Below are 22,650 nucleotides of genomic sequence, written 5' to 3' on the forward strand. Positions count from 1 at the left end.
GCACTGATGATCTTTTCACAGTAAGAGCAGGAAAGTGCCTTAAGAAAATAAATAAAATACATTTTGATTTGATGTTGACTTTAAAATTACAATCATAATTGCATTCAACAGAGGAATGTAGGTTTGCTCTTAACTGTTAGGCCAATTTCTGATGGCAAAAATGAGTCAGTCTGAATCAATTTACGTTTTGAGATTGTCAAATTGGAATCTACAAAGCTCTTCTTACATTTACAAACTCAATAAAACAACATTATTATAATTCCCTCATATTTTCTCTACTTTAAATCTTACAAATATTTGCAGCGTCCATAATAACATTGAAGACACATTGGGTTTGGAGAGGTGCTGTTTGAAAAGACTTTGAAAAGCTTCCTTTGAATCTGCAATGCTTGTACCAGTGAGTGCCAAATCTGTAAAAGCCCTATAATTCACATTATCTCTTACATACTGGCCTTAAATGCTCAAAAGTTCTTTATTCACGTGCTGCCAAAGCCACAGTCATAACTGGACAAGTTCTTACCAGTATTGTGGTGACTGTGAGTGTCTTATTGGCTAACGTCTCAGATGCGTTGATGTCTAAAGATGTGGAGTTCATAGCCAACGTGTTATTGGAGTACCAGACACCAATCTGCACATGTAAAGTAAAAATATTTTTAGAAGATGCTTTACTACAAATATTATGCACAGTTAGAACTACTTGCATGAACAAATCTGTGTTAAATGAACCGAATAATTTAAAATCATTTGTGACCAATTTGAAAACATGTTTGATCTCACAAGGGGGAAACAGGCAGGAATAAACAAGTTCACTGAATAAGACGAGGGGATGAAGGAGAGATAAAAGAGCATGAAGCGAGGGATCAATACTATGATCAATAAGAGAGGAGTGAAGAGGTGATTACTCCAGCTACCACCCATTCATTAGACCTCACAACCTCTCTCGTGATTCCGGATAAAATTCAGAGTTAGTGTTCATGAGAGTGTGTTTGTGTGTGTGTGTGTGTGTGTGTGTGTGCATTACCTCTTTGTGACCCCCCTTGAATTTCTCAAGAATACGCAGCGTGTAATTGGTCCTCTGGCCTTTGCTGTTAAACTCCACGTGGCCTGTTAGGCCGTCATACTCTACCTAAAATGAAAAAGAGGGAGAATTTAAACCAAGGGTAACAAACAAGAATGACGAATAGCATTAATTTTGACCTACAATATTAAGGTAGAAATTATAGCACAGGCGGAGAAAAACAGAGACAGCCAGAGGACAAGTGAGAGGAAAACTTAGAGATGATTAAGAAAGTTAAGGTGAAGTGTCATTACTGCTCCACCGGCATCACCAATTGCAAATGCAAAAATAATGACTGTTTTCATTATTATTGGCAAGTGAGGTAAACACTTGGAGTTATGGAGACAAACCGAAAACGGAGGACGAGAGGAGGTGTCGAGATGCTGCCAAATGGAGTGGTGAAATGATGGAGTGATGGGCAAACTGCAAAACAGATGGAGGGACACAATGAATGGAAGACCGCACTTGTGCCTAGACAACACAAACATAGTCTAGGATCTCAGAGTTTATAATAGCTGCATTAAAATGATAAAATACAAACAGGCTTTCAGACAGGTTGTAATAAACAATGGACATCTGGTGTTAAGGGCACTGTTCTAATTGCTCTTAAACTAATGGCAGTTGTACAATTACTATGGCTGAGTATAATCATAACAGAGGACGTAAAAGTCATACTATATTGGTCACCTGATGGCCGTCGATGGAGGGGACAACCAGGAATATTGTCCCGGTCAATGTGACAAGGGCGTCACATTACTCAAGTACTCAAGCTACTAGTGAAAAAGAAGACATTTATTTGAAAATTGACACTTATTTGTGGTATTAAATGACGTTTTAGAGTTTCCTATACAAAAATAGTCCAGGGGCCTGTGAATTGAGTCAAATAATGCCATATTTATTTAAAAAGATTTATTATAATAATTGTATTAACATTTTGTCTCATCTAGCATTTTGTAGTTTTTTAATTTATTTATTTATTTTATATATAATTTTAGATTTTTACATTTAATTTGTTTTATTTACTGTTATTGCTTTTTTCTGCATAGTTTCACGGTGCTAAAACAGTTCGTGATGGTGTTAAATGATGCACAATGATACTCAATGCACAATAATGCATTAGTCAAGGTTTAAATTTATTGCGGAGTAAATTGAAAAGCATCCATCATAAACTCTCTGTGTCTTGTATATAAACGCCAAGGGGAAAGATTACACAGACATTTTTCCTTGGAATAACATGCAATGATGAATTGTGCGCAACGAGACCAGAACATATGTTGAGAAAGTAGATATGCTCAATTTAAATTTCATGTTGACTTTAACAGAGCCAATAAAAGCCAATAAGCAGTTGCATGCAGAATCCCATCAACATCAACCTGATTAAAACGGGCTTCCACAGCTCATCAGAGAAGACAGAAACAACAGCCGTATAGACTAATCACTAAGGTCATCAAATGCATCAGAAAAATGGCTGCCAATGGGGTGACAAGTACCATGCGCAGGTAGTTCATGAGACTGGTGCCGTGCTGCCAGATGAGTGAGGAAGTGCAACTCAGAGGCTTCACTCCGATTTCCTGACTGCGGTTCAGCTCTCGCACTGCTCCAACCACCACATGAACTGCATCGAACATCAGCGCAGATGACAACTGTAGGTGCAGAGAGAACATAAATGAAACCAGACGAGAGATATGCCAAAGCCAAGTCAGAAAGATGGTGGAGAAAGAAGAAGAAAAAGAGAATAAAGGAATGTAGAATTGAGAGAGACAGCAAATGAGGTCATTAGGGGGACAAGGAGACTTCACGTCTGTTAGGGGCCATACAGCAACTGTCTTCCTCCTAAATTATGTTGTGTGGCGCACATCCTATTTGGACACATTTGGAAAAACCTTTTGGCAGAAATAACATCTCATTATTCCATTGAGTTAGTATTACTATGGTTTCTGGGTTTTTTTCTTTTTCCATTTAAGCAAATCTCAGCAAAATCTGGTTTAAATAATGCAGTGGAATGTCACTCAAATAATTGAAATAGGCTCTTGGAATCTAAAAAGCATTTTTAGATGCTAACACAGCCAAATAGATAACTATTACTGATATCTCCTGACATATGTGGTTTTAATTGTTTGATTTAAAATAACTTAACGAAATAATAACCTCTCACACTTAAAGTAACACAACAAGTAGGTCTGAACCCTTTACTCGACTAACGTTAGGTTGAATTGCCCGTTGTGAGTTGTAATATTTCTCATATTGGCAATGGCATGAAAGTATTGTAACGTTAAGCTCACCGCTGGACCAGGGTAGGGACTGAGGTCACAACCTTCCCTCCATGACAGGTTTAGACTTCTAATGAACTCCAGGTAAAACGGATGACTGCTGTTCAACATGGAGAAGCCAACGATATTTGATTGGTCATCTACCACGTCATCCAACCTCAACAGAGGGAAATCCTGAAAAGGAGAGAGGGAGCTATTAACTTAAAAAGTTCCGTGGGCATACAATATTGAGGTTTTGTCGATATAATTTAATCACTTTAATTACCATCTGGGAAAAGGCCAATTCTTGGCATTTAACTGAACACCGCTGCCACTGCACTGAGAGCACATGCGAAGTCCTTTTGATACGCATGCGCATATTTCCTCATTATTGAAAACATGCGCGATGTAGTTACAACGATGCCGCGAAACAAGTGAGTGACAACATACAAAATACTATTTTTTTTCCCACACAGTATTTAGTAAAAACTGTCTTTTCTGTCGAACAGTTAAAAAGTACTTCGAGGCTAGCCCAGTTTGGCCGCTGTACCGTGAGCTAAGGTGAGTTTGTCAGAATTCACTCTAACTTAACGTTAGTCTAACTGTTAGCACCCTGTCAGAACTGCTTTAACGGTATAAATATTTAAAATGGACAATTTTACCAATAAAAACGGGGCCTGTATATTATTTAAAAATACTATTAATACAGTAAAGGTGCTGTATTAGTTATTGGTAAGAATATAGTTTATTTTTTAACTGACGTTCAGTGTCATATTCAGCCGTCAACGAAATCATTAAATATCAAACATTTATGGATTCAGACTATTAAAACTGCAAACATTAAATCTGGGTAAGTAGTTAGAGGTCTTAAAAGTAAAATGTAAATAGGTGTATGATTTATTTATAATGGCATGATCACTGCATTTTCCCGGGGTTGTTTTATCTTGGTTTATAATGATGATGTAGTGTGATCTCTACTATATAGTGGCCTACACTATACAACATTTCAATCCTATGTGATTGCAAACTTAAAGATAGGTTTAATACATTTTAAGTAAAATCAAACCAATTTATTTTACAGCAGTAATTGAATTACAGATGAACTCATGACAGTTTTGAAAATATTCTAGAAATGACAAAAAGGGATGCAAGAGTGACATTCAACATAATAATGAAACCCTTTTTACAGTATAAAACTATATTACAATGGAGGCACCGTACATAACATCACACGTTTAGTGATTTGGTAAATGTGTGCTTTACTCAAATGCAACTTTTACATATTATTATTCAGAAAAGGTCTAATTATGATTATTTTTTTAAATGGCTACATTTGCTTGCCCAGTTTTTTGCAAATAAATGCTGCTCCCTACAGGTTTGGTAAAACCCTCATCCATAAATAAATAGTAATTTACTGAAGGCAATATTCAACCCAGCTAGAATTCCACTCAAAATAAGTGATGCCCATTGGGAACCTTCAAGGAAAACATTCGAAATGGTCTCAAATTGTAAAGGCTTCTTTTTTTGATGTCCTTGACTATCATGGCTTTCACCTTGTCTCGCAAATCAGTCAGCCCTTGTGCTTTTCCACCTACGGGCAAGTGGATAATCCCAAGAGGTACAGTATGTTTGTCAATGGTACAGTCAACAAATACTTTTTCTATAGCTGTGTAGAAGCAGTAGGAAAGCTCTTGGTGGATCTATCAATTGGTTTTAGATTATTTATCACAAAACGTTTGCTTTCTAGCCTATATGGCAGCTGAAGGAGGATATAACCCCGCCTATGAAGACACCCATTAATTTTTTCATAAAAAGCTTCCCATATGTTTGCATATATTGATTCCCAAAACTCTTAAAACCTTCTGAAATCCAGGTGCATTTCAAGTGAAGCTGTAGAATGTTCTTGTGTCATTGACTCCTTCGGCGGCATTACATTCTTTTGATTTTTCTTGAGGATGCTCCTCGTACTGTTTATAAATGGAGGTATGAATGGAGGTATGACAGATACCGTGACTGTTTTTGAAGGGCTTGATAATGGCAAGTGTCTTTTCATTTTTAGTTTGTGCTCAATTAGATTGCCGACAATGTGAATCTGACAAGATAATGACCTTATTTAAGACGCAGACTTAATTTTAGAGACTGCTACTGAAAGCCATCACTCAACAGCCACCAATGAATCTAGCATACAACAGCAATATTGCCTTGTGGTTGTCTGCATTTGTCACTGATCTTGGGGAAAAGCTTGCCAAAGTCAGATTAATAAAAGGCTAAGCTTAAACTTGAATGTTCAAATGAGCTGTTTCATAAGGAGAAGAAAAAAAGACTGAATTTAATTTAATTACACTTTAAAAATTATGTACATCAAAAATTATTTATGATGCCATGACAACACTTACAAATTGTGCATTACTAAATTAAAAAAATCACACTAAAATGTAATTCAACTCATCTTTTCACACTCCTATTCATGTATCTTTAGACCTTTTTCAGTTGGCATGCTCTTAGCAAAATTGCTGCGTTACTGCAGAGTGAGCTCTGGCTTCCTCCCAAAGACAAAAATAAATAAAAATTTCATAAAAAATGCATGTTAAGAAATGTAATCTCTAAACGTTTTACATATTAAATATTTGCCATTTACTGAGGCCATGTTTGGACAGTCTCAAATCTTATCCTCCACGATTCAATTTGCCCCTCAAGGTCAAATGATTTAGCCTTCCTCACTTTCCCCCGGTTTCACAGACAAGGCTTAGGCCTAGTCCCAGACTAAAATGCATGTTTGAGCCATTTTAATTGAAAGCAACTTGCATATCTTAACATATGTCAGTGCCATTGTTTGGTCTCAAATGCACATGAGTATGTTTTTTCTTTTCTTTTTCTAAGGCACATTTATAAAAGCTACTTAATTGATTGGCTTAATCTAAGCCCTGTCTGTGAAACCAGGCCTTTAACTTGTAACGGTGGTATTAAAATCCTAAACTCACAACAGAAGCATATGCGACCTCAAAACAAGGACATAATCCACCTCATCCACGATGATAATGATAAACTGCATTGATGCGCTGTGCATCTGTGATGAGCTGGTCAATGGCCAGGCCTGCCATCGCTGTTAGTGGATGAAAGTGGGTTAAGGGGAGAAAGGGTAGTGTGTCATTGTTCAAAGTGAAAAAAGGGAGTTGTTTACCATTGTGGTGAGAATATACTTGTAGAAGGCTGATGTCATGCCTAATTCTGAGGCCTAGAGAAAGGGAGAAACAGCAAGAGATATGTTGTATGTCAGATATCTAATTATAATCATAATTCATTCTACATTTTCACAGTTGAGTCAGGTTTTTATCTCTGTCTGTCTGTTTCAGTTGTGTTTAACACAATAGTCTGAAAATTTGAATTAAAATCCCATTTAAACCTATGTAAGTATTTAAAAAAAATGTAAAACAAAGATAAAAAATATGAGAAGATGATAAAAAAAAAAAATATATATATATATATACTGTAAATATGAAAGATTTTTTTCAATGCAACTGATCAAATTGTATTTAAAAAAGTAATAGGAAAAAATAAGATATTCTTAAATCAGAAAAAAGTAAAATTCAGTCAATTGCATTATTGGCTCTGATTTATGGACCCCTAAATAAGCACACATACCTTCTTTAATATTAGTATAGACACTGATGCATTAGCATCAATGATAATAGTTGCAACTTTGTCATCACGGATTTCCTTTAGCAGGGGGGTGGGGTCCAAGTTTTCATCAAGCATTCTGACTGAGAGTGTTTCCCGGGATATGAGGAAGTGACGCACAAGCTCCTCCAATCGCAGCAGGCCTGAGGGTATAGCATAAAACCCCCAAAATACTTTTACTATACTACTCCTTTATATAAGCATTTTATGAAAATATTCACAATATATAACAATACATATATTTGTGAAAACTTAGTAAAGCTCTCTTAATTCTTTGTAAATCAGAATGGCCGTTCAGCATAAATGTAACGTCGACACATTAAAATAAATGTCATGTAACCATCTAAAACCTTTTAACAACTTTCATAAACTGTCAGTTGCAGTAAACCTTACCTTACTTTCCACCCTGCTCCTCCATATTAAAGTCAGTGACTATCGAATTAAGTGACTTTGAGAGCCAATAAAGTTAATTCTGTATGTACATAAATTTGTCCTCTAAGCCACCACAAAATCTATATGGTGAATTCATTGATTTTTGGCCTGCAGTCAACAAGATGCACAGCTAACGATAACAGCAGGGTGAAGTGAGGAAAGAGTGCTCTCTCACAAAAACATACAAAAATTCCCCCACCACTGTGTGGTGGTATCCATGCTCTCTCAAACATCCACATTAGTTAGAAACCAATTTGTAGATGAGCACATCCATGCATGCTAATGTGCACAGAGAACTCAAACATGCCTGCACAAATACAACTGCCTGCATCTTAAACAGACAAACACTCTCTTACACTTAAACATGAGCACAGGCTGCCACAATTATATGGATAAGCATGGGATAAGCGCAGATATGCAAACAGCAGTAAACAGTGGTGCATAAAACTGTAGCACCATTAACCAGACCATACCAATGAAGTGAGAGCTGCTCGCATCAGCAAGTCACGAGAGATCAACTTGCAGTCGGCATCGTAACAGCTCACATACTTTTCACTCTAGTGCACCAACTACTACTCCTTGAGCTTAGTCGACAAAGTAACAAATACAAATAATATTGCTGCTTGTTTGTCTGCATGATTACACAATCCTCAATGCGACATCCCTCAAATCAGAGTGAATATGGACAGCACTACTCACGCGAAAAACATTGGTGCAGTATTTTTTATATATCAGTGATAATGACCCGACATACCCTGAAAGCCAGGTGTGCTTTTTTAATTGAGAAAAAGTTAAGTGCCTCCAATTGTGCCTATATTAACAGTTAAACGTATTAAATAAGGTAAAATCGGATACAACGGGGCTAAAGGCACACCCTAAGAAAAATTTGCTTGTCACTACTCCCAAAGTGTAGCCTGGCAAGCCAGACCTACATCAAGATGTTAGGTCTGGGAACTTCACCATTGGCATGCCTCAATCCGAGGGGCGGGATACGGTTGTCTTACAAATTCCCTCTGCATGCAATGAATAGATACAACCCACCAGAGCAACGAACGGTTGTGGCTGAGTGAGTCCCATGCGTTTTCCCACCAGCGGAGCTTGTTGATATATTAAACTTTTGCCGTATCCGGTCGGCAAAACACCAAACACATCTTCCTTTAAGAATGACTTAAATGCGGTTCTTTGTTCTTTTCTCAAAGAAAAGCTTAACTCCAAGTCCTCAAGTCGCAGTCAAAGCCGATTCTAAAGACCGTTGTTCGCCAGCAGCAGCGGTCAACCTCTTTGTTTTCAAGAAGCAGGGAATTCACGCAGAACCGTTAAATCTCTGCCGTGACGTGCCGTCATTATGTTAAGCCCGCCCCCCCCCCCAACTTTATACACGATGTGATTGGCCTGAATAGAGTTTGGTTTTTCCAGCTCGAAAGCCAACGGAGAGTTGCTAGACTACACTGGATGCAAAATAAATTTGGTTGCCGCTAGGGTGCTTCTAGATTTCTAGGCTACCCATAGTGTATGATTGCAGAGAAAATATATATGTTTTTATTGAACATTAATTAAAGTTTGTTTAAAGTCCCATTGTAGTCAATAACTTTATTCCTTAAAACTCATCTTTGACCACCAAAAATGACATAAAAAAGAAAAATCCTGTGATAAAAATAAAATAATTCATGCATTAAACTAGCTTGAATATAACTCTACACCCTTGCTTCATTTACTACACGGAATCATCAAAATGCAAATGAGCCCCGCCTCCACTTACTCATACAGGCTCGTCTACAAGTCGACATATCAGAATGGTATCGCTCTCTACAACGTCGGACACATAACGGTAATTAATATGATTAGGCTTTTGCTTGACTATGTTATCAAACAGCTAATAATGTGCTGCTAATGTTACACAAACCATGTTCCCATTCGCCACCTCAGAGTCAGGCAGCTGCCTTCTGAATATCAGAATCCTTAGAAACGTCGAAAAAGTGGAGAAAGGCATGTAGTTCATCATAACATCGTAATATACATCATATACAAAATTCACCTGTTTTTCATTTCAACAGAAAAATATACCAGGATAACCTGGCTTCTCTTAAGACTCCCCTGCTTTACAGTTGCACACATTGACCTGATTGGTTACAAGGTAGTTTGTGACGTAAGAAACGGCAGCAATTTCAAACTGCGTTTCTGAGACTGTCTTTTTTTCACTGCAGTTTTAAAGAGAAAATACTCATCAATGGTGTTAACTTATTAATTTTCACATGGTTTGTCTTAAAGCATATTAAAAACATGACATATGTAGACATATAAACAACATTAAACACTTGATTTTCACCTCAGGGGTCTTCAACAATCTTATAAATGTATGATGTGTGTCAAGGTGGGCTTCTTATTACCCCACCCAAAAGGCACAAAGTATTGTTACAAATATTTTAGCTAAAATAATATGTTTTGCATAATGTCTAAGTTAATACTTGTTTAAAACAATCACTTGAGCAAGTTTATACTATTTTTGGTTTATTTACATAAATAAAATTCATTTTTGTTCAATAAATACATTGTCATTAAAATGTTCATTTTAAAAATTCAGAAACAAAGTCATTTTAAAAATTAAAGATTCTGAAAGAATTAAATGAGATTCCATAATAATTTTTTATAATTACAGTTGTAACAAATAAGCATGAAAATTTTAATAAATGATATGATTAATAATATATTTTTAATAAGATGCTCTCATTATAAATATGGTGATTATTTCTAAGGTGGACACCCAATTTGATATATGATATTTATTATCTGAATCTAACCATGTCATGTCAACAACTGGAAAAGTCAGCCAGCTATTTCTTGTTAATTATTGTGCTTTTAGCCTAGGGGTGGGTGATCTTCCCAAAATGTCATACCACGATCTTATAACAAACGATCTACGATCTGAATCGTGATCTTCCCAATTATGAGATATACTATATCCAGACTGGAACAAGCCTATGGACTTTGGAATACTGTGTAACACAGTACTGCATTAAACAATCAGACATAACTGACTGTAAATACTCACCAAGACTAACATTTTGACAGATTTTTGTGTATGTTTGACCGTTTAGGTGTGCATCTAAAAGTATTCTTTGCTCGTCTGTCTTCCGCTCCATCTCGCAGCTCACACAGAAAGAGTGTGTGGATCAGTCTCTTTCGCAGTTTAACGAGCTTTAACACTTTTAAATATAATTCCAGTCCCGCAGTAGACTGCATTTTACGACATTCACGTTACATGGTTTGACTGATTTGAACGTTAATTCTTGGTTAAGGAGGGGCGAAAGCACACCCCTTTAAAGGAAAGAAATGGCATGAGTCACAATGATCATTTTATCTTGATTATCATGTTTTCATAATTGTTGGAGCCAAATTGAAAGTAAAACAAAAATTTGATTCATCGCACATACCTGCTGCTGTTGAATTGTTTTTCAAATGTGTCACTGCACATGAAAGACACGTGATAGTGACACATGATATAATTTGGCCAGTCAGCACAGCCATCTAGTATGCAGTCATTGCTGTATTTTAACATTATTACGAGGACATAAAAAATTACGATCTCTACGATTCGCTTCAAAAGTTGGACGTGGACGAAAATCGTCAGATCGCCCACCCCTACTTTTGCCTCAACAGCAGGTACGCCTTTTACCCCAAATACCATACTTTCACATATTCCTCCGTTTTTGAAAAACGGTTGCTTTAATTACTTTGAATAAAACTGAAAATCATTAACACGTCCTTTGTCTCAATTTGCTACATAAATCTACAACATAAACAAAAAAAACATTAAACGTTAGATCAAATTAGTGCAGAATCAGCTTTGCATTGCTGTTGCCGATCTAGTCAAGGATCAGCCAAATTTGCATGTGTATCATCAAAAATGCGGTTGTTTAGAAAAGTGCTGAGGTGAATTTTTTTGCCATCTGGTTTAAAAGAGAATAAAGTAAAATGCTCCTTTTACCCCCGTGCGCCTTTAGCCCCGTTGGCAGTGGTGTAAAGAGTACTGAAAAAACATACTCAAGTAAAAGTACCATTACATTCCCAAAAATGTAGTGTGAGTAGAGTAAAAAGTACTTGTCCAAAAAACTACTTGAGTAAGAGTAAAAAAGTAGCTTATTTAAAAGTACTCATGAGTAGTGGGTACTGAGCTGCGGATTCTACTCCTTACTGTACGTTCACACCGCCGCCGAATTGAGCGTCAAAGAAGCTCTGGCCGCTCTGTCAAGGACGCTTGTCAAAAAGCACGGGGAAGCTCGTTGACGCTTTGGACGCTCTGACGTAGCAGGGAGAAGAGAAGTGTCACAACATGAAATGTAATAAACAGTAGAAACAAGCAATACATTGAAGAAACCTTTTATAATGACCGCATTTTAACCGTTTTGGTCACATTTGGTCGGGGAAAAAAATAATTAGCTATTATTATTATTATTATTATTAGGCTATTATTTGCATTAGTGCAATTGGTCAAATCGTTGTCACTGTGAGCAAATGAATTGCATTCCCGCTTAAAACGAGCGCTCGTAAATATTTCAAATAAAAGTTGCGCTCATTCTCAAATGTGTATCAATGGATTATTATGGAAAATCGCAAAGTTGTTGTGTTTGGTGCTGCTGTTTTATCCCATGCCTCGTTCTTTTGTAACTGGTCCCTGTAAGCAAACAACGTCATATCATATATGATAGGAAACCCAGCAACTGCGATTACCAGCTTCTCCTCCATTTTCTCGGAACTAATGTTTTGGTAGGAACGAAAGTTCACATCGTATGTTTCTCCGGAATCAGCCAGAGTGAAGGACGTCTTTAATCTGATTGGTTTCTGCCGTTTTGCCGCTGCTTGCCGCTGAAGCGCGTCATAGCTCATTACCATAAAGTTGAGCTTCTTTCAACTTTCTGATTGACGCTCAAAACGCCCAAAACGCGACGCCGAGGGATTTGACGCTCCTTGCAGCTGAGAGAAGCCAGCTTCCATTGAAAATGAATGACTTCCGGCCGCTTTGGAAGCTCAAGTCGGCGGCGGTGTGAACGTACAGTTATAATAAACACTGTGCACTACAATTTATAAATTAAAAAAAATTATAGGGATGCACCGATCCGCATTTTTTCACTTCCGATCCCGATACCTGAATTTGGATATCGGCCGATACCGATACTATTCCGATACCAGAGCTGTGTTTGCTTTAATATTATTATTATTATTATTATAATTGTTGATTTTATATGTTGCAATAAACTCCTCTCAAAAGGCAAGTATGATATGTACGCATGTATGCATATGTCCCAAAAGGCAACTTGAGGTAAGTATAAGGTTAGAAAAGGTAGTCAGAAAAACAGGATTAACAGGAAAAATCCCATTCTGAAAATAAATATGCAACTGTAAGTGTTTCAAATTGATTGTCATTTCAATATTTATTACATTTAGGGATGCAACGATACCATATTTCTGAACCGATCCAATCCCATACCAAATATTCTGAGTATCGACTAATACGGATCCGATACCAGCGCAGTTTTTTTTTAAATCAAGTAGAATTTCTAGAACTCTGTGTTGAACTGGTAAACACTGTTAAACACAATCTAATTAATACAGACAACTTCATTATAAAGAAAAACAACAAATACATTTTTTTTATCATAACCTATGACAAAAATTATATTATACACTAGATTAGAACTCTAGAAATTAGAAATTTAGTCTAGAAAAATCACGAGTGCACAATAATTGTATCAAATCTGAACATAGTGAAAAAAACATTATTTAGCGGGGAACAAATAAGAGACAATAAGTGTAGGCACCAGCACTAAATCTGGTAAAACGTTACACATTGCTGTTTGTATTGTTGTAAAATACATTCATGAAAAACAAGATAACAAAAATCAAAAAGATCAATTATTGTATATACATAGTCTAGCTACTATAAAATTAAGACATTTTTTATATGTATAGCACAGCTGTTTATTGAGGCAGCAACATATGATAGATGCGACATTTAATAATCTTTCATTGCGCAAAAGTATTATGATATGATTATGAAAGACTCCAATACAGTGCGGCACAAAGTGCTTATGCGCATCCCAAGCGCAGAATGATGCGCTTGAAGCAACACAGTCACAGCGCGCACCGCTTCGAGTCCGCATTGAAAAGTTCCAAGCACAAAGGAAAAACATATTGATGCGTAGTGTATTATACAGTATCTATCTACGCAATAGTTTATTCAGCCTTTTCTTTTAACAGTTTTAAATTTCAGTTACTTTGAAGAACAATTATAGTGCTCTCCAGTGTTGTGATCTAACACAGTGGTTCCCAACCTTTTTTGGTCTGAGACCCCCTTTTTCCCAATAAAATATTTTAGGGCCCCCCTTCACATTTAATGATATTATCGCTCTTGTAAGCTTGCAGCAAGGATGACAAAATATGTTGTTTTCAAACAAATGGTATATTTACTATAACCAGATATGTTTATGCACAAATAATAGCCTATATTATTGAAAATACAATAACAAAAACATCAGTAGGCCCGTTGTAATTTAAAAACTGCAATGCAAAATTGAAATGCAAAACCTAAAAATATTCCCACTGGTGTGTAGGTAAAAAAAGAAAGAATATAGGCTATTATTAAATGACTGCTATCTGGGTCCTCAATACTTGCAAGTTATTTGTGAGGCTTTATCAATGTGAGGCTTTATTTTTTGGCGCTTTAGCGAGCTATAATAAACTTGCGTTTATTAACAGAATAATGTGTCTTTCGGAAGAACATTGTAGCCGGAACTACTTCTCTCTGTGTACGTCTATGACGAGTCACGCAGGTACTGGGCTACTCCGCAGCGGCAGCGATCCGAACCAGTGTAAAATAGTCCCAATATAAACACTTATTATAGGTGTACCATAGTGGTTCAGGATAAGACAAAAACACGGATTGATGGATTCATGATGAACTCGCTCATTATATAAATTTTGAACAGGAAAAAGTTAAGGACTTTTATTTAATGCTCATTGCTCCACACTTTTCAAAATATGACGCGACCCCCCACAAAGCTCGCTGAGGCCCCCTTGTGGGCCACGACCCCCCTGTTGGGAACCACTGATCTAACAGACACACGGTAAAAAGTAACATGATTAGGGTACAGCAAGTCCAGCAAGATAGTCATTTTATACGAAACCATAGAGCTTTATCTACAGATCAAGTATACTAATAGTAACATTGAATCATCTTGGAGAGTTTCATCGAGTTGACCGTCATAACCGAACGCGCCGCGCTGTTGAATGCTGAATGGAGAATGATTGACAGCCGCAGCGGAGGGAAAAGTTTACGTGATCTTGAATTTAATTACTTAAATATTCATTTCTATCTCACATTGTACTATAGAATGGCTTCAGAACACTTATAAAATAGTGCACGAACACTTAATGGTGCTTTATAATGCTTTTGTGGGGCTTAACATTAACACAATAGTAAACACACAATATCGGATTTAGATCGGCCTCGTCTGACCGATACCCGATCCGGCAAAAATGGCAGTATCGGAGCCGATACCGATACTGGATCGGATCGGCCCCATCCCTAGTAATTCACATTATATTTTGTTCTTCGTCAGAAAGATTGAAGAATATCTATCATCCATCTTTTTAAAATGCATCAAATCAGTACACTCATCACCATTTAAATGATATTATTTGGGGGAAAAAGCATTTCAAATTAGGCGAAAAGCCACTGGGCCTGAGCATGCTATTGTTGCACATAAATATCAATATTCATAACTGTGCAAAGAATTCAAAAACCTTTAGAAACTCATATGATAGTTCAGCATCACACACCATGAGATGGGTTAAATAGAGAGATTAAAAAATACCCAATTTCTCTCCAAAACGGTACCAATGTTAGTGTTTTGATAAATGAGAATCACTAATATTATCAGATTACCTCACCTAATGCACTGAAAAAGTCTAAAATAGTGAGCTAACACTAATTACACTCTTTAATTCCATGCTATTAAATATGTTACAATTTAAACGTAAATGCACATTGTTCTAAAAGGGTGGCATCATCCCTTACATTTTACACGGCTACATTTACTCACATTGTAATGCTGATAATATAATTTGTAAGGAAAATTGTGCATTAAATAGGGAAGTTATATCCAGGAAACTTTTAGAAAAGAAACACACACACACACACACACACACACACTAGGGCTGTAGCGATACACTAATCTCACGATACGATACACGATATTCGGCTGACGATACGATATATATCACGATATTCAGCCAACGATACGATTCGTATATAATTCAATACACTTACATCATTTTCTGAAAGATTTAAAGGGGACAGAGTGATTTTGGTGACTTCTTATGAGTCTTCCATTTACTTGGATTGAATTAATTGAACTGAAAACTGAAAGCATCAATTACACAATATATGTCTCTGACTGGACAGAGAGTACAGCTTGCAAATGCTGGACAAAATGAATCTAATATGTTTTGAGAAAATTAGTTCTATTTATTGAAACACAACAGTGCAAACTGTAGCTTACAAGCCTTTGAAAAGTAAATAAAGTGCAGTATTGCAATTAACAATGGAGAGTTAAAAAGTGCAGCAAGTGGCCTGTTCTGAACAGTTTCTTTGCACTGCATTTTCTTTGACAGCTTTTTTAGCTTGACATTGAACATGTGACATGTGCTTCAGTTGTGCGCGAGGTCCAGCCGTCGCACGTCAGGGAAACTCTCTCCGCGCTGGCTAGGGAGGCTTTGACGTGTGCTCTCGTATGTGTACAGCCTGGGAATGCAAACCTTGATGAGGTGTTCGCGGGTTGGAATAGGATAGCGGGGCTCCATCGCGTTCACCATGCGCCTAAAGCCGGCGTTTTCCACCACCGAATTTTTTTTTTTTTTTTTTTTTTTTTAAATTTTTTTTTTAACTAAGCCTATTTAAAATCGTATTTGATTGCAGTGCGCACCTCTCTCTCTCTCTCTCTCTCTCTCTCTCTCTCACTCACAAACTCATCCTTACCTCGCGCACTTCCTGACTCACGGAACACCGCTGCACAAATCTGTCCAACACAGCGCTGTCAATTTCGGAGACCCAGCTTTTAAAAAAGCTACTAGCCAGCATGCAAGGAGGCTAGCCAACAAGGAGAGCTAAGGTGTTGTTTGAATACAGCTGGATTTTCGTCAATATCAATGCACGCGCGCAGCTGGCCACTAGCGGCTGGCTAACCAAATCACTCTTCATGCAACGCGAACGGGTTTAACACGGGGGATTTGAATGGGACTTTTGTATCGATACTCGCGGCCTAAAAATCGATACTTTCTTGGGAAAAAAATATCGATTTATATCGCAGAATCGATAAAATCGCTCAGCCCTAACACACACACACACACAAATGCATGTCTCTTTGTAGTCTCGGCGAAGCTGTTTTATCAGCAGCATCCACACACAAAAAAACAACTTCCACATGAAAAATGTTTTTGCGCAAATGCACTTTCCAAATGAAGACGGATTGTATTATGGATCAATCAAAAAACTTTGTTTATTAACGAGCTGTAGTCACGCGATGACAGAAATGCAGTTCAAGTTAACGCCATGGTTCATAGAGTGCACTGATTCTGAATCTGGCGGCATGGCGAGCGCGAGACGCGGCAGTGCACAGATCGTGACGTCTCTCTATAATGTGATTGTGAGGTGAATGGGAGCGGATTATGAACTCGTCACGCAATATTCCCAACCTCAGACCAAATGTTAGGCCCTGTAGACAGGCCAGCCTATATAAATATCATATTAAGCAGAAATGTAATGTACGAGAAGACGCTGATATCTGGATTGAATTGATGCGTGAAGAATGCACTTCCACAGCAGTCACGAGTAACAGCAGGAATATGCGGTTAAATTTTTCTATGCTTAATTTGATCTTGATGACAGTCACGAGACCGATTACTCGATCCAATCACTTTGATGGATAAAAATTAAATAAAATTAAAACAAGCATGTAACGAGTAATGACCACAAACAGATGGAAAATAGCGGAGAAAAAGTACCGATACATCACTTAAAATGTACTCAAGTAAAAGTAAAATTACACAATTTTTAAACTACTCAAAAAAGCACAATTTCTGAAAAAAACTACTTAAAGTAACGTGAGTATTTGTAATTCGTTACTTCACACCCCTGCCCGTTGGACCGTACAGTTTTATAATGTTACTATGACCTTTATGCTACTTTTATTTGTATGGACCGTGGGATATAGAACGAGATAGGCGATCAGGAAATATAAATTGTTAATTTTAAAATGTTAAATCCAGATTTGAACTTGCACTAATGCATGAACAAATGCATGTGTCCTAACTGCTAGGCCATAGCGAAAAATGTTTTACGCGATATTGTTATTATCATCATGCAGAAAAAAATTATCCATATAAGAATAAAGCTAATGAAAGGTTTAATCTTATCAAAATATGTAATTTGCTGAAGCAGTGGCATTGGCCTTAATAACATAATATAATAGGCACCAAGCCTAAGGATAATGCACTTATGTTAAAAATAAAATAAATTGCATAATGAATCGGCTACTGTGAAATTAATTTGAAAAGGTGCTGTGAACAATGAACAACTCAGCTTGATCTATAACAGCTGAATGAAAGAATATGTGAGTTCATAGTTGATGGTGGCAACATTTTCGCTGCAGACTTACACTCTGCTTTGGCACAGATGAGGCTGGCCGTCGGGTAACTGAAAGAGTGCAGAATTGCACTGATCGCCAAGCTTAAGTCCTCGTTGCTAGGATACAGCGTCACTGAGGCAAAGCGCAGATATGGCAAGCGTGGAGTCTCCTCTGGACCGATCTTGATGTGAGGGATCTGGGAGGAACGAACAAAAATAAAGGACAATTTAGAAGAATAGATTGTGTGATTGACTCACACAGGTTTTTCATTGGCTGATGCCAATATCTAAAGCAGCGGTTTTCAATCTTGCTCCTGGGTACCCACAGCACTGCGCATTTTATGTCTCCCTTATTTATTGCACCTAATTCAAATCATTAGCTCGTTAGAAAGGAGCTCCATGAGGTAAAGGTGTTTTCATGCCTTGTTGTTGGAATTACCGTAATTATGAGATTCCCACTTGTAATAAAGTGTCGTCACGTCATCGTTGAACTCATAATTACAACTTTTCTGAGCGCTCTGACTAGTATCATGTGACTGTTGTACCACCTGACGCATAATATAGAAACGCATAATTCTGTGGACGAGTAGAAAGTCACGTCTACCCAGGGGGCAAAGGGGGTTTAGCAGACATGGGCTGCTGTAAAAGGTTGTTATATAAAAATGAAATCTATGATGTCTGAGGATCACAACCTGGGTGGACAACCCGGTCAACAAGCTGCTGGAAACTTGTAATTGGGGTCAAAACAATGCTACCTCAAATTCTGCTCCCCGGAATTACCCAATAGTCTAGTCATTTTATGAAAAAAGGTTGAACAAATTGCAACTGAAACAAACTCAACTGATTTTGAATCCTCAATATGTCCTGAGTAAGGGAAAAAAAGCTCTGAAGAATCCCATTAGGGGAAAGTTTCGAAAAAGACCCAAATATAGTCTATTCATTCGCCTATTCATTATTTTCTCACGTGAATAGGATAAAAATTTTAACCTTTAAATATCACCATGAAAATTACTGAGTTGATTACTTACATCAAGACAAGTTTTTTGAAATTGTTTGTTAACATGGACAAACGGTGCATAATCTATTTACATATGTGCTAATTTGCATAAATAGCAGAACAAATCTAAACATTGGGTATAGCAGGGGAAAATATCTTGTTGAATCTTGTTGACATAAAAGACTTAATGTTAAGGTCTGAATGGAACACATTTAGGCTACCCATGAACATCAATACATAGAGGCAGGAAGAATTACTTTAGAAACCAGACTTTATTAATTATTATTGCAGAGATGGGGTTTGGGCATTGAGTGCATTGTGTACGTAACTAGATTTTTTGATCCAGACACTTTTTATTTTACCTATCTTTTGTCTTCTGCATTCTCCGAGTCCTTATCCATGTCTCCTGTTCTTCCCTCAGATTTATTCCCCAGAAACAGTCCCACTGACCCAGCCCCAATCCCCATCTAATAATAATTAATAAAGGCTGGTTTCTAAAGTAATTCTTCCTGTCTCTATGTATTAATGTTCATGGGTAGCCTAAATGTGTTCCATTCAGACCTTAACATTAAGTCTTTTACTGTTATATGTCAACAAGATTCAACAAGATATTTTCACCTGCTATACCCAATGTTTATATTTGTTGTGCTATTTATGCAAATTGGCACATATGTAATTAGATTATGCACCGTTTGTCCATGTTAACAAACAATTTCAAAAAACTTGTAATACATTTTTTGTTTGTCTTGATGTAAGTAATCAACTCAGTAATTTTCATGGTGATATTTAAAGGTCAAAATTTTTACCCTATTCACGTGAGAAAAATAATGAATAGGCGAATGAATAGACTATATTTGGGTCTTTTTCGAAACTTTCCCCTAATGGGATTCTACGGGGCTTTTTTTTCCCTTACTCCGTTGAGTTTGCTTCAGTTGCAATTTTGTTCAACCGTTCAACCCATAAAATGACTAGACTATTGGGTAATTCCGGGGAGCAGAATTTGAGGTAGCATTGTTTTGACCCTAATTACAAGTTTCCAGCAGCTTGTTGACCGGGTTGTCCACCCAGGTTGTGATCCTCAGACAATCATAGATTTCATTTTTATATGACAACCTTTTACAGCAGCCCATGTCTGATTTCCTAAAAAACAGGTGTTTTGCCCCCTGGGTAGTCACAGGTTTTTAATTACGGTAATTACGACATGCCGTGAATGCAGCCCTAAACTGAGCATGTCAGATAAGAGACATATAAAATGTGCAGAACTTTCTATTCATCAAAGAAATTAAGATTAATAATAAGAATAACACATTGAATAAGCATATTAGAACGATTTCTGACGGTAGTAATGACTGAGTAATGGCTGCTGAAAATTCTACTTAACATTAAATGACATTTTAAAATATAATAAAATGGAAAACAGGTATTTTAAATGATCATATTTTTGATCAGATTAATGCAGCTTTGTTGAGCAAGAGACAGCTTTCGAAAACATAAAAAAAATTACAGACCCCAAACTTTTGAACGAAAATGGCGAAATGTGTATACACTACCAAAGATTTAAATTTTCACAATGAAATGTGTTTTTGAAAGTAATCACTTTATTCAAGTTAACAATTATAATGTTACAAATGATTATTTCTATGGCATTTCAGGGCTCCAGACTAACTTTTTTACTGGGAGCACAGTAGTCCCTTGCTGAAAATGTTTAGGAGCACAAGCAGAAAATTTAGGGGCACCCCTTAAATAAACCTGCAATGCAATTTTTCATATTTAAATGTGAAATAAATAGACTTAACATACAGACTTTACAATATGCAGTTTTATTTTAAGTTCTACAGAAAGTATTTGGTAGCACTGGGGGCTGACGATAAAGCACGGAGCTTGAGTAAAGGTATAGATAAAATTAACTTTAATTTTTATCATTCATAATATATTAATTCAAATCAAAACAAGTGAAAATGTAAATTAGGCAGTGGAAATGGCTAATAAGCGCTCCTCTGCAGCCACTGTTACAATGGTAATTTAATGTGTTTTTTATTTTTAAATAAGTGAGTTTTCCTACATCTTAACTTTTAGTTTTATAAATGGAAACTGTCTTTGTAGGATGAACAAATAATGTTTTGGTCATCACATTAAAGATGACATTTAAATATTGTAATATTAGAGTTTTAAAGTGCTGGAAAATACTTGTAAGCATTTGACTATTTCTGCAACAATACCATGGCTACAGTTACTGTTACTATAGTAACACTCCATGGTGAATGTTGTTCATTTGTGGACTTAAGTCCTTCTATAGCTTGTTCATTCATGATACACATGTTTCTCCTGGTTTGTACGTCAGCGCTGTCTGATCTGATCTATGGTTTATAACTGAGGACTCAGTGCCGAATCTGAATGCTTCTCGCTAGATCGCTTTTGCTTTTCGCCTGGACCCGATGACAATCCAGTGCTGAAGTGCCAACTAGCCTCTCCCTATGGAGGATCCCTATACCACTCTACAGATAAAGCGTTGTGGATTTTTTTGGTTCGCGTACCTACCCGAAGTGATAAGATAAAATAAAATTCTGCATCAAAATTTATGGACAAGTAGTTTGTTTAGGCATGGTTTGTAAGAATTACAAACCTGCGCACATATATTCAAACCCACATAACTATAGAATCAATTCTTAATGAGCATGTGACCGTCATCAGCGTCTATCACAGGTTCACGTTTAAAGTCTGTTTAGAGAGAACGGTGTCGTCTTAGCGGCCCCTAATTTAATAACAAATGATCATTTGGACGGAAGTGAAACAATCAAAACTAACTTTAGCTGGAAAAAACATTTTTCAAGAACCACTATAAAACTAAACCAATCTCTGTTACCTTAAATCATATGTTTATCTCTGTAAAGCTGGTTTGAAACAATCTACATTGTTAAAAGCACTATATAAATGAGGATGACTTGACTTGACTTGACTAGTTCTTGTATTTCTTCACTGGATCTCCCAGCTCTGTGTTGTAACAGTGTCACGTGATTGAAACCGGCTCGCGACTTGAATAGCTTGCGGCACTGCGCTATCTATTGTTGGTCCGAATTGATAATTGGTCCGTGAAGCACAAATGAGTAGCGCATCGTTCCGCTTTAATTTTGTTTGTTGATATTGGGAAAAGCTGTTGACGTGCCAGCGCGACCTTACCAAAAATTTGGTCGCACTGGCAGGAAAAATGGTGGCAAAATGCGACAATGTGGTCGCAGTCTGGAGCCCTGCATTTCACTGGCAGCAATGAGAATATGGTTGTGTGCTATTCAGAATTGAACTGAGAATCCCTTGAAAATTCCAGTTCAGTTTCAACATTTAACTTGATGTAACAGACAGAATGTTGAATTTCAAAATTAACTTTATTTTTTCAAACTTTCTAAAAGTCTTCAAAGCTTTAAAACTTTTTAAACCGTCGAGTGTTTATTGGCCTTACAGGCAGAGCGATAGAACGACATATAAAGTATTGGATGATTGACTCCATTTTCTTTAAAGCCCTATCTAAAAAGCCAGCATTGTTTAATTTATTTTTTATTAA

At 36.9% G+C, this 22,650-nt stretch overlaps 1 protein-coding gene across 6 annotated transcripts in view; it reads right to left on the reverse strand.

The window, feature by feature from the left end:
- The window catches only part of LOC143701583 (glutamate receptor ionotropic, kainate 5), a 118,119-nt gene that overhangs the window by 26,572 nt on the left and 68,897 nt on the right, over positions 1-22,650 (reverse strand). For 5 of the 6 annotated variants that reach the window (XR_013190138.1, XM_077194981.1, XM_077194980.1 and 2 more), the window contains 7 exons: positions 18,129-18,294; positions 6,949-7,127; positions 6,488-6,541; positions 3,340-3,501; positions 2,548-2,700; positions 1,022-1,126; positions 521-628 (listed from right to left, as the gene is read on the reverse strand). Coding sequence is in view for 4 of the 6 variants with exons in the window: in XM_077194981.1 (XP_077051096.1) it covers positions 521-628; positions 1,022-1,126; positions 2,548-2,700; positions 3,340-3,501; positions 6,488-6,541; positions 6,949-7,127; positions 18,129-18,294 (927 nt within the window). In the remaining 2 variants the exon portion in view is untranslated. Of the gene's footprint in view, positions 1-520; positions 629-1,021; positions 1,127-1,407; positions 1,481-2,547; positions 2,701-3,339; positions 3,502-6,487; positions 6,542-6,948; positions 7,128-18,128; positions 18,295-22,650 lie in introns of those variants that run through there. The other variant, XR_013190139.1, reaches the window with a different exon arrangement.

This window comes from Siphateles boraxobius, unplaced genomic scaffold, assembly GCF_051911475.1.
Source record: "Siphateles boraxobius isolate OS27281-9 unplaced genomic scaffold, OSU_SipBor_1 33, whole genome shotgun sequence".
Classification (NCBI taxonomy): domain Eukaryota; kingdom Metazoa; phylum Chordata; class Actinopteri; order Cypriniformes; family Leuciscidae; genus Siphateles; species Siphateles boraxobius.